The sequence below is a fragment of the Strigops habroptila genome, assembly GCF_004027225.2.
Source record: "Strigops habroptila isolate Jane chromosome 13 unlocalized genomic scaffold, bStrHab1.2.pri S16, whole genome shotgun sequence".
Lineage (NCBI taxonomy): Eukaryota > Metazoa > Chordata > Aves > Psittaciformes > Psittacidae > Strigops > Strigops habroptila.
In genome coordinates this window covers 11,611,950-11,624,861 of record NW_022651054.1, presented here as the reverse complement: position 1 = coordinate 11,624,861, position 12,912 = coordinate 11,611,950, and the positions used below count along the sequence as shown (strand labels likewise).

Here is a 12,912-nt window from a genome sequence, read left to right as displayed (position 1 = left end):
GCTAATGTTTGCCACCCTTCCTGGTTTCCCTTCAGCCAAAAAGACTTGGAGAACCTTAAAGCAGAGGTGCAGCGGCGCCAGCAGCTCCAGGAAAGCATAAAAGGTGGCGAGCAGCTGGACCCAGAGGACAAAGCTGTGGAGGAGAAGGAGGCTGAGCCGCGCATGCCTTCCGCTGCCATCCCCCTAACACAGAGCTCTGCTTAATGTGTACCTCGCTTTAAAACAAGTTTAAACCACCCTTTTCTGAGGCTGCGCCAGGCCCTGGGCCGCCCCCGGAGCAGCTCCTCCTTTTTGACAATGTTATTGCACTGGTACAATTAATACACAATGCAAAGAACTAATCTGAGAAATGTAATGTGTCTGGCTGAGCTTGTGGCTGCCGCGGGCGCCGAGCCCCGCGTCCGTGTCGTGTGTGTGCACAGAGCATCACTTCTTTCTACTTTGTACATATGAATTCCAAATGAACTGTCTGGAGGTATGTAACATTTCTCAGGTCATTTTTATGTTGACTAAGGACACTGCTTTGCTAAACCAGTATAAAACCAGCCCCAGGCCAAGAGGTTTATTTGCCCCCCCCCCTCACTGCCCCAGTCTGTGCTAAGGAAAACCAAGCAGCCATAGTGCTAGTGCTGGGTACCGCCTACGTGAGGGGATGTACAGCATTTTCTACATCAGGATATAGCCATGGGATTCCTTTAACCATTCTTTTTTTCTACTTTTGGTTGGCAGTTTGGCAATTCAGTGGGTTTTGTAACATTCACATTCTAATTTTCAAGGTAAAGATATAGACAGAGATTATATATATAGAGATTATATATATATATATACGAGATACTCACTGTTCCACCTCTGCTCTGCTTGCAGCTGAGTAATTTGGGATATTGTATCCAAAGAGTGAGGGCTTGATGTTTAATAAAGCGCACAAACTTCCAGTCATGGAAACCCCAGTGCCTGGGGGGGGTGATGGCACCCAGTGGGGCTGAGCTCAAGGGGGTTAGTGGGAAATTGTGGCCCTGTTGGAAGCAAGGGGAGAAGGTCCAGAGACAAGGACTGTCCCTGTGACACGGAGCTGAGGGGCTCCACCCTGACGGGCACATTGAGCCGCATTGGAAGTGTGTTTCCCACAACCTGGAATTGCCCGGCTTTGGGGAGGGGGTGAAATAATTCAGTTGTACCTGACTCCTCCGCACGCTGGTGCCGGGGCACTTCCATTGCTGGCAGTGGAGGTCACTGCAGTGGCCGATGCCATTAACCCACCCTCGTGTCCCCGTGATGCCCACAGGGCTGCTGGGGACCAGCGCGAGGTCCCCGGCCATGCAGCAGGTACGAGGCACCGCTGCAGTCACAGGGTGACAGTTGAATGTGCTCCCCAACCCCTCCATGCTGTAGAACAACTTGTGGGTGCCAGTCCCTGCCCCCCTGTGCCTCCGGCCTCTCCGTGGTGTCCGTCATGGATCATCCCCAACTTGTGTTGTTTCTTTCACTGACCCCCTGGAGAACAGGCGCTGTCCCCGTGCTCTGTACCCTGGTGCCCTGTACCCCCATACAGGTATCTGTAACTGGGGGGGAAGGAGGGAGCTGTTGGAGGGGACAAACAGGAGGAGTCGTTACTGCAAAAGAACTTGCTCTTAGTAAGAAAAATTCTGAATTTCCTGGAAAGCAATCAATAAATGACTACAGTGCATCTTTCCTAAAGATTCTTCCTTTACTAGTGTCTTTCAGTCCATTAAAAGCTTTTTAAACTGTTCTAGGTTCTTTTGGTTTCTTTACAGTTTGGTGCAATGTGGTGGATACCAATCACCCCACTGCTGGTGAGCAGGAGCTCACAGACAACAGGTAAACGCTCCAGCTAACGTGTAAACCTGTGCCTGCACACACATGTAGTACATACATGCAGTAGTCATGGTGTCCCCCTGGCTTACTCCCCCTGCGCTCTGGGCTGTTCTGCTGACCTCCTGGCTAAAGCTCTGGGACCACTCTGGACGGGGCTGTGGGCACTGGGCAGGCTGAGGCCCTCGTGCAGGTTAGCACAGCCCCTGCTCTGTGCCCCCTCTAACACAGGGCCCCTGTGGACAAAGGAATCGGCTCCAAGAGATCAGTAATAAACCCAGCAGCAGAGTCACAACCACAGCAGGTAAACCCCAGCCCCCCCTCTGCCCGAGCTGCCCCAGCACCGCTGCGCCCACCCCACTCAGGTTAAACCCATCAGCGATCGCAGAGGAGGAGGCACATGGATGTACACTGCTTTTATCCTCCTGCCTTTCCCAGACACTCAGTGTCACGGGACATGCCCCATACCATAAGTGCTACAGCTTTGTAGATGGCACCAATTAAACCTTCCCTGCATTTAGTGGCTGTACTGGTGGGGACACCCGCTCAACCAAACGCCACTGACCAGAACTCCAACACATCCGTTCTTTCCACATTCAACCCTGGCTGCTGAAAAGCGTTTCACTGCCCATCAGTGCTGCATCAGAACTGGAAACACCCTCAGAACATAGAAACATAAAAAGCTGCTTTCAGTCAGGAAACGAGTCACCAAGGTGAAGGGAAAATTAAGTTCTTCAACTACCCAGCTGCTCTGAGCACCGCACAGTCACATACCTCCCTCTTTCTGTCCTTTTTCATAAGCTTACAATGTTTGCAAACCTACCAGAGGCTTCCTCCCAAACCTGCAGCTCCCACCACATTCACCATGACCAGATGAGCTGGTCTCCTCCAAAGGCCACCCCAGCTCTGCTCCTGCTCCTGAGCAGCACCCTGCAAGACGCTCCCACAGCTGGAGCTTTGTCTCATTCTCCCCCCATGATGGTCAGGTCATGTCCTTGCTCCCCCATCACTGAAGACACCCATCTCCGCTGCAGCTGCTGACCCATTTACAGCAGCTCTCCAGGCAACCGAGGCCAGATCACAGGGAGGACACACCAAACCACACATCAACTCAAACACCGACAGGAGAACAAAGCCCCCGGCACCATCCAGCACTGCAGCCACGGCCACGGCCCGCAGAGCTGAGGCCAGTGGCCCCTGCCGAAGCCACCCCGAGCACTCACCGCAGAGCACAACCCGCAGCACCAGCAGCACCGGGTGAAGAACAGTGGAAGATGGTTCCTATGAGCTCTGCTGCAAAGGAAGGTTCAAGTTAAGGGGGAAACAACCACCACAAAACCCCAAATCAAACCAGGCACAGGAAGAGAGGGCCCTGGGCACAGGCCAGGGCCAGAGAGGCCTCTCCATGGGTGCTCACAGAGCACACGGGGATCGCTGCCCAACACCCAAAATACACCAAACACGAGCCTTCACCCCAACTCTCCCTGAGCAGTTCCCGCTCCAAAGCTCCACACACACTGTGTTCAGAACATCTGCCTTCAGCACAGGAACCAACCAAACCTCTGCTGCTCCAAACGCGACCGCCGGCCCTGCAAACAGCTCCCCAGATACAGGGTAAATGGAAATGAGATGAAAGAAGGAGTCAGAGTGGAGCAAATCTGAAGGGTGAAACACCAATAGCTTTTTTCAAAATAGTTTTAATTCTGGCATCCAAGGAAACAAAACCACATCTAGTTTTATATGCATTTAATAGTTTACCAATTGGTACAATAAGATTTTTTTAATATGCAGAAAACATGAATAAATTTTGTTTTACACAGTCTGAGAGCAACAAATCTTACTGTAAAACACAGAGCAGTATTATATACATTCCTTTACTGATTTGTTTTGTTTTAATTGTGTCAATAGCTTCAGTTAACTCCTACAGTCTGGGAACTGTTTTCTCCAATTGCAACCTCTAACATCGTTCTCATGAGAAAAGTCGACGTTTGCCTTCGTGTCAGCGTCAGGATCGACTCCTGCAACGTGAAGACTTTGCTAACTCATCTGCAGAATGACCTGGGGAAGCCCGGGGGACAGGCAGGACAAGAGAGCAGCTACTTACAGGACACAGTGGAAAGAGAAAAAGGCCAGTTTAAATCCAGTTGTGACTTGTAAATCCAACTCAACCCTCCCCGCTCCCGGCACGTTCAGCCCTACCACTTTATGCACATAGTCTTGCTAAAAGATTCTCGGTTTTGACTTTAAATACACTGGACCGTATGTACAGCTGGACAGCAAAGAACTCATCCCAAGTGCGTCTCTCCTTCACTCAGCTCAGTGTTTAATACTCAAATCATTAAAAGGATTATCAAGCCACCACTGTCTACAAAAACAAAGTATAATCTTTTCCTTTTAAATAGCTCCCGCGCGAGCCCAAAGCTATTTAAGAGTGGTATCATCAGGCAGTTCACATAAAACAGGAGGAGGCAGACAGGAGAAGCGGGGTACGACAGGGTCAGCAGGCTGGGCTGGGTGAGTCTATAGCCAAAGCTTCCAAACCACTACAGTGCTCCACAGCCCCCGCACAACTCGCTAGCAACTAGGGTTTTCTCTTTTTCATTAGTGCCCGGGCACATCATTGGTCACACCACACACAAAAGCAGGACGGTTCATTTTAAATCTTCTAAAGTGCAAGATGCTGGAAAACACCAACTTCCAGATTACGCCTGAACCACCATCGATGTTGCACTTTTCAGAATGCATCTAAGACTTCCTGGGCACATTTTGTGTGGCACTGGAATGTCTGTCTGGTTTTAAGCCAAAAAGTCCGTGTTGTCTATCTGGTAACACAGCCTCTAGGTAGGTATTTTTAAGCAATGCCAATCTTAGTCAGGAAAGTGACAAAGCAGCAGTGAACCTCTTAAAGCCTCTCACAAACTCAGTCTGTAATCCAAACCAGTAACCTCATCGCCATCACCACCACAGGAAAGGCACAGGGTTAGCTGACAGCAACATGGACAGTGGGAAGCTCAGCACAGCGCAGCCCCCGGGCACGCTGAGGAGCCCCTCGCCAGCCCGCTCCTGTGCGCAGCACCCGCTATTCCTCCAGCAGGGCTTTACTGGTGATCTCGTCCCTGAGATTATTCACTGCTTATCAAAGGAGGAGGTTACAAACTGCGCTGCAGAAGTACTCAGCAGTGTTTCACACAAGCAATTGAGTGCCGCTTACATGACTTCAGTTACTCGTTTGTCCTTGGAACTACTTGGATGCTAAAGGGAAAAAATGCAGTAGACAACTTCCACTTAATAGGTACCTTTAATTTCTCATTCATGTTTATGAATTATGCACATGAGCCTGGTTGACTTTATACTTAAATAAAGCTGATAGGTCCTATCAGGAATTAGACAGATGTACTATTTGACAGCTGTGGATGCACTGAGGAGTTTTAACCTGTGTATCTGGAATTCTCAAGTAGGACAAGCAGCAGCAAATTTTTCCACTCCAAGCAGCTAACGAACAAAACCCACTTTATTTGTGCATGCTCAACTGCAGAAACACACACGGAAAGTGACACCAACCACTGAACTTCAGAGATTAGCCTCAATCTTAACCTGGCTCCCAAAGCCCCCCATCAGACTCTGTTTCCTCCACCCCTTCCCAAGTGAGTCTGCACCAGGACCCAGCGCTGCCGTCCCTCCGCCCCACGGGATGGGATCGGGTCCGTGTCTGGTGGCGGGAGGGAAGGAGCCCCCATGGGTCCGGTGTGGACACCCTCAGCCGCAGGGCAGGGGCTCTCGGTTAAAAGGGACAGTTTTAAAAGCCATGTATTAAACAAAAGGAATAAAATAAAGCACAAATTCACCTGTTAAAACATCCGACTGGTACTTCTTTTACTGTCACTTATAAGTGGATTCCTAAAAAGACCTGGTTAGTTTGGTGAGTACTGTCATTCTTGGTTATCTGTAATGGAATCTGTCACAGAAATGCTGCTTAAAATATTTATAATACTTTAATTCACTTCAGATCAAAATATGTAACTTTAGGGATTTGCAAATTAAAAGTTGTATACACCAACCACCACCAGTACCAAAAACCAAGCTGGGGTGGTTTTGCTGATAGGATTTGGGTTTGGTTTTAAATGATTACTTGATAGCATCATTCCCACAGATGGACTTTGTTTCGTTGATGGTGTTTAGTTTTTCTTTTAGAGGCCTGTATCAATCTGGATCTGCCATTACAATCTGGTTCTCAGGGCAGTCAGTGCTTTCTCTAAAGCATTTAAATAGTGTATCCCAAGGTATTTCTCAATATGCAAACCACAGCACATTTTTGTTCAAGCCACATTGTCTTGTCAAGGTAAGTATAACCTCAGTTTCAAAAGGGTTTCCAAGGAGGCACTAAAGAAACAAGAAGCCTCTGTATACCCCAACCTCCCGCGAGTGAGTAAGAGGGAAGTGTACTCTGATCCTGTTGTGTAAGAGCAATTGCACATCTCTAACAAACATTGAAAGCAAACAGCAAGTTGTACCATGGCAGCTCTATGGGAAACTGGATCACTAAATTCTAGTGGGATGGACAACTCCTCCTGGAAGTTCGTCTAGCATTAAAAAAAACCCAACAAAAAAACCATTTAAACTTAGTTTAACAGCACAGCTTAACCATTGAATGACCAAATAAAAAATAAATACATTTATCACATCAGCTGCTACTAAGATTTGTTGTCTTCTTTCAGGTTTACAGTTAGTCATATAAATATACCAACCCTTGCGTGATAGGAGGCCAAAACGAGTGTATTCTGTTGATTTGGCAAATGTTTCATGACAAATATTCCAGAGTTTAATTAATTTCCATTAATTACATATAAGGTTCAGAAGATTCTGAATTGCAGCCTTATCTAGTATTCTTAGAGAAGATTTATTAAGCACACTTAAGTGATGTTACATAGATACACATTTCTGAAAGAGCCCTACAAAACTTTTCCCAAATGAGGTCACCAATTCAGGCACCAACAGACAGCAGAAAGAAAAACAGGTATAATTATCCGACATAAACGACACTGTCAACTATTCAGTTAAGTGCCCTATTCCAATTATCCAACTTCTGCCTTCGTAGGTCTGATGTGACCAATGCCAGCCCATGTTCTTAAACCTATGGTACTTCTAGACAACGTATGTAAATTTACAGTATACAATTTGGATTCACCATGCATGAATACTTTGTGTGTAACATTTAATAAGCTCAATCTACATCCAGAATAATTTACATGAAAGGACAATATTTATTTAAACAGAGCTCAATGGGTAACCATGGTATCTGAGTGCATCCAGAGGAAAAGGGGGTCAATGTGAATTCAATCAACGGCACTCCCACACTTTTACTGTTTGATCTACACTTCCAGTAACCACATACGGTGCCGTCTTGTGGAAATCTGCGAGGAAAGAAAAGCTTCCGTTAAGAGCAAATCCCAAACTTCTGTGTTTTCCACCCTCACTGAATGGCGCTGCCTTTCCAAAACCATGACATCAGCTCAAAGGCTAAATTTCAAAGCTCATCATGTCTGCAGTCCTGAAGGCAAATTCTCCCAGGCTGTAATTCTGCAAAGCCTGAAAACCGACTTTCGGTTCAGTTATAAAGGGGCTTTCATGGAAATCAAGATAAAGTCCAAAACATCTCAAACTGATAAATCCTCAAACTACCAGAAGACAGAACTTCATGCGTTTACACAAGAGGTATTGAAGAATCAGAAGCCAAGAGACCTGACGTTTTCTCTTTGCTGCAGACAGCACAGGCTGTGAGCTAGGCAGTAAAAAATGTAGAGTGCACTGTTTCTCAGGAGATCCCAAAATACACCACATACACAAACCAGTTCTGGCCTGGGTCAGCTGACAGTACTGGGACGTTTACCAAGAGGCATCAAAGAGCCCAGGGCTCAGCCAAGCAATCTGTGCAGCGAGGCAGGCAATCCGTGCTACCAGCTTAACGCCCTTCGTAACCTCTCTGCCCCTTCCTGGTCATGTCCTCAGCAACGCGAGAGCGCAGCCACAGACCCTGCCTTCTGATGAGACCTGCAGGCTGACCGGGAAGCCGCAGCACCCAACTCCAGGTTCACTGCTAACCTAACTCCCAGCTCCACTGAAGAAGCTACAAACTGCAGAGGAATACAGATTAAAAAACAGGAGAGAAGACTCCAGAGTAAAGCTAGCTTTGGTGAACAGGGAGGGCTTTGGTGGTTTTGCCTTGGTCAGGGAAGGGGGGAATTAACGTCTACCAGGACCTGGTAATACCAACCAGGACTCCCCAGGAATTCAAAGTATATTTTGTGGCTCCCCTGCCTTTTTTTGACTCTAGGCAAGCAGCTGTGACACAGCACTCCCTAAACGCCTACCCTGGCAGTGGTGAGAGATTCCAGAACACCCTGGCAGTTAACGTCCACCGTGCAACCCTGGCAACAGACGTGGAAAATCCTGCACACTCCGAATTCCTATCTGTCCTTGGCTGATTAAAACACACACAGCTCTAAATTCACTAGAATCACAAACACCAATGTCTAGCCTGGGGCTCAACTGCAGCTGGTGAAGACGTAGAAACATCTGTACCTCTGGTGTGGACTTTGCAGTAGGCACTGCAGAGCAATACATACCCAAAGAGGTAACAAAGTGTTCGTGCGCATTGAGGGTTTTCATGCATCGCTTGTTCTTGAAGTCCCAGACACGGAGAGTCTTGTCATCAGCACAGCTCAAAATAAATTTGCCCCCCGAATGGAACAGAACGCCACGTACCCAGTTATCATGGCCCACCTGGTGCACAAGGAGAGAGCAGTGAGCAGATGGGTGCTTTAAGGCCAAGCGTTCCACAATTCCTGCCATGGCACACTGAGCAGTGCCAAGCCCTGCTCCTGCAAGGATGGCATTCTGCCTTCTAAAACCTCTCGGAACTCCAAGTTTATCTTCAGCTGCTATTATTACATCTCTATCAGCACTACCAACAATGCGAGTTCCTGTCCTTGGAGGCAAACAAACAGATGTCCTCATGTGATCCGCATGGATCCTGCTCCCCACCCCCAGCACCAGCACCCTGGACGCGGCTGGCAAGCAGCGGTCACAGCCCGTGGGAAGGCTGCTCATCCAGGGAACGCGGCGTTGGACACAAGACAAAATTCAGATGATCAGCAGCAGCCTGCAGACAAACCAAGCTCCTCATCCCCAAACCACACCATAGCACCCCTGTGTTTATACCACATGTTTTGAGATTCTTGGCATTTCTTAGCACCAAGAGCTGAAATAGAGAAGCCTTTAGAACTGTGTATTCCCAGTGTCTCTTCTATCAGGAACTCTGGCTTCTCTTGAAAACATCAACACGTAAGATAATGCATTCATTAAACCTGCGTTTACATATGCAGCTATGACCAGAACTTACAAGTGTCATAAGGCACATGCCAGTGCTAATGTCCCACATCTTAATGGTCTTGTCTCTGGATCCAGACAGCAGAAAAGGCCCAGGCTTGCCACTCTTCTTAGTCTACAGGAAATTAGGGTTTAAGTTATGGCATATATGGGGCAGAGGGGAGAGGAGGGAGGAAGCAGATCCCTTCCGAGTGCTATTTCTTAGCAGCAAAATCAGATTTTACAACAGCTTAGAGCTAATAAACACACAATCTCAAAGGTGAGAGTCATGGGCATTTGTTACTAAGAGAAATAAACACAAATAAAAGGGATTAAACAATCTGTTAAAAGAAATGGTTGTACCCCCTGCTGATGCGCCAAGCCAATAATTGAGTGCACACTTGCCTACTGCAAGACACCTTCTTTTAATAGGAGACATAGCAGGAGACAGACACCTCAGGACATGTGAGTGTGACATTCAGACATACCTCTGGGTTCTCATTTGTCATAAAAAGAAATGAAGTTTAAGAGTTTTGGAGAATTTCCTACTCTGAACTTATTGCTATCTGTAATCATGCAAAGTATGAAATAAAGACTTAGTGCTCGGACCTGGCAGTGTTCAAGGGTGAGGTTAGCATTAACTCCCTTCCAGCCCCGAGCTGAGCACCGTGCTGTGCTGCATCCTGCTGAAGAGCCAGCAGAGGGCACGGGAGGCACCACTGCAGAGGACACCACTGCCACAGTGAGTCGCATCAGGAATGCAGGTTTAATTACTCCCAATTAAAAGATTATAAGGATCTTTTAAGGATGCAAGTAAAATTTGACCAAAGTAATCTGTAACATCCATCACCAGACAAGTCCCTGTCTCCAGTGTACCTACTTTTCCCCTTGGGTACTTGTGTCCTTTTTGAGGAAGAGGACAAGGCAGAAACACTTCAGGGTCTTGTCACTAGAAATTGCACTTAACTTCTAGTTCATTTCTTCTATGCTTTATCATCCTTAGAAGGAAGTTCTTGCTGACCTTTAGTAAGCCCTTCGTGAGGCTCACCAGGAGAAGATGTACCTGTGACCACACAACTGGGGATTTATTTTTGTTACAGAATGCTTTCTCCTGTCTTTAACTTCGTACACTAGGACATGGTGGTCAAAGCTTAATTCCAGCACAACACACCCAAGGCAGCTTCATTCCTGAAGTCCTGACTCACTACTTCTCCCCACAACTTCCAATTGCTGAGCATCCTTATAATCCTCATGTTATGCCAGATCACATTTCTTTGCTGAAATATGTGGAGGTTGTCCCATTCTCAGCCTTCTCAGAAATAGAGCATCTCTCCAAAGTTCACTTTTGTTAGTGCACAGATACACCTGCCACCCCTGCCAAGCACTTTGGGAACAAAGCTCAGTTGCTCTAAATACTAGCCAGTAGGTTCTATATAGAGCATAGTCAAAAATCCTACTGCATGTGCTTATTTAACAGCAACGGAAACGTTACCTCTGATCCCGTAGCTTCTGATATGGTGGAGTACGAGCTCTCGGGAGCCCAGGAGATGCATTCTACCACGTGCTCGTGCTCTCGGAGCTCAGCTTTGCATTCCTTCGTCGCTACCACCCAAACACGCACTGTCTGGTCATTGGAACAACTGGCAATTAAGGTGCCATCCTGGTTAGGCCGCACCATGCGCACCCATTCTCTGTGACCCGTGAAAGTCTTCACACAGTAACTGTGCAGAAAGAGAAACACAGCGTGGCTCGATCAGCACTGCAGCAAAACCACTACACGTGAAGCCTCTGAAGTGTAAGGATGCTTGACCTACTCTGAGGGGGTAAATGAAGTATCTCAGCCCGCACGTGCCCATCCTGAATGGTGATGGACAAAGCCATAGAACAGTTCATGGAAAGGAAGTTGACATGAGAAGAAGTGACAGCTAAGAACTGGCAATTCCTTGTTAATGTAGAAAGCAGAAAGCTCGGGGGGAAATGGAGCTGACAGGACAGCTTGCATTAACTAGGTATTGTAAGAACAAGCAGAGGTTTGCAGGTCATTCAGCCAGCCTTCATCTACACCTTCCAGCAAAGGGATGGATTAAACAACTGATGAATGAAACGAGCAAGACAAAAATCAGGAGACACCCTGATCTGTGCCAAGGAAAGTAACAGATTTCTCCTCCCTCTCATGCTCCATTTAAACTTGTGGTTAACCACTGAATTTACATTCCTACCTGCTCCTGAGTTATGGTTCTACCCTCATAGCTCCCAGAAAGATAAAGACAGTTTTAATTAGTCAGTACTAAAATCTAAACCTCTGTGCTTCATGATTTATGGCAGAATCCTTGAGTGAATTACTCTAAAGGGCACAATACCATACCTCAATTCAAATAATGTTTGCTGACATTCAAGATTTATGTGGCCCATTTCCCACAAACAGACGTTTCTGCTTGTTTTGTTTAGGTGCTGATGTTTAGCCAGAAGTGCACTTACCCTGTTTGGACTTCCCACATTTTGATAGTTTTATCCCTTGAGGCAGAAACTATATGATCTCCATTGGGCATGATGGCTACTGAAGAAACATTATGATCATGACCTAAAAGCAACATAAAACCTTTATTAAGTGGTACTGTAATAGTTCTTACAGAGCACACAGGACTTGGGTAAGTAACTACAGCAGCAGTTCATGTTTTATGGCATAATCTTTACCTATAAATTTGAGGTTTTATGAAATAATCATTTACATTTTTATAAACCACACAGTCCAGTCACTGGGCATCCTTTAAAATGGGTTCAAAAATGTCTTTAAGATGTTTTAAAACCAGACACTCGCCACTGCAAGCAACGCTTCTACACAGTTACAAAAGCTGGTAGTTTAGAAGAGGGAGCTGCTACAGTGACCACTTTAAAATGATCAGTTAGCTCTGATTACAGGATGCTGATGCACTGTGCCGCTGCTTGAAGGAAAACAGGTCTTCATGAGGGGCCTGCCAGGCCCCACTGCAGCAGCCTAATGCTAAAAGGCTGAATGTTTCTAGACATCTGATACCAGGTTTTAACAAAACACTATACCGCACTGATTCAAGAATCAAGCAAGAACCAACTGTTTAGACACAACAGTGACTTCTGCTGAGATCTGAGGGGAAGACAATCAGTGCTGAGTCAGGAAAAAGCATCCAGATTGTTTCCTTAACACACTCATTACAAGCTCTAGACTCTGCTCATCCCACAAGCAACAGGACACAAAGGCAGGTAACACACTCTGTAAAGACTATTCATTTACACAAAACATTAAAACAAACTTCCCAAAGTGGCAAACCACAGAATTCTCTGGTTTGAAGTTTTAGTATTCCCCAGAACAAGCTGTGGGGTAGGGGTTGACAAGTCTGGTGTACAAGCTTGACTACAACAGTTTGTATGTAATTCATACACTTGTCTTACTTCAAGCTCTGCAACTGTCCCTACTTAAGTTGTCAGGATTAGAAATGAATCTCCCGAGATCAGTAGATAGAGTCTATATAACTTCTCAACAGATGAGAGGCCTTAAACAGCTTCCTTTTTTCATCTACAGACCTGATGTTCTTTGTTCCAAAGATAGAGCCAGGAAGGTCACTAATAAGTTGCTTTTCTTCTTTAATGCAACACTGCACCTTGCAGCCATGTACAACTGCACAACTCCCATTTCCATGTTTGCCTGAGAACTCGGAGCCCCTGGTGAGCTCCCATTACAAA

General features: G+C 46.5%; 2 protein-coding genes across 7 annotated transcripts in view; one reads left to right on the top strand and one right to left on the bottom strand.

Annotated features, from left to right (window-relative positions):
- The window catches only part of CLUH (clustered mitochondria homolog), a 34,758-nt gene extending 33,012 nt beyond the window's left edge, over positions 1-1,746 (top strand). For all 4 annotated transcript variants that reach the window (XM_030472186.1, XM_030472185.1, XM_030472183.1 and 1 more), the window contains exon 26: positions 36-1,746. In XM_030472186.1, the coding sequence (XP_030328046.1) occupies positions 36-204 (169 nt within the window). In that variant the 3' untranslated portion in view covers positions 205-1,746. The remainder of the gene's footprint in view (positions 1-35) is intronic.
- A 1,815-nt stretch (positions 1,747-3,561) lies between these two features.
- Positions 3,562-12,912, bottom strand: part of PAFAH1B1 (platelet activating factor acetylhydrolase 1b regulatory subunit 1) — a 32,722-nt gene continuing 23,371 nt past the window's right edge. For 2 of the 3 annotated variants that reach the window (XM_030472272.2, XM_030472273.1), the window contains exons 7-11: positions 11,674-11,776; positions 10,688-10,916; positions 9,230-9,331; positions 8,454-8,610; positions 3,564-7,241 (exon numbers count right to left, since the gene is read on the bottom strand). In XM_030472272.2, the coding sequence (XP_030328132.1) occupies positions 7,168-7,241; positions 8,454-8,610; positions 9,230-9,331; positions 10,688-10,916; positions 11,674-11,776 (665 nt within the window). In that variant the 3' untranslated portion in view covers positions 3,564-7,167. Of the gene's footprint in view, positions 7,242-8,453; positions 8,611-9,229; positions 9,332-10,687; positions 10,917-11,673; positions 11,777-12,912 lie in introns of all 3 variants that reach the window. The other variant, XM_030472271.1, reaches the window with a different exon arrangement.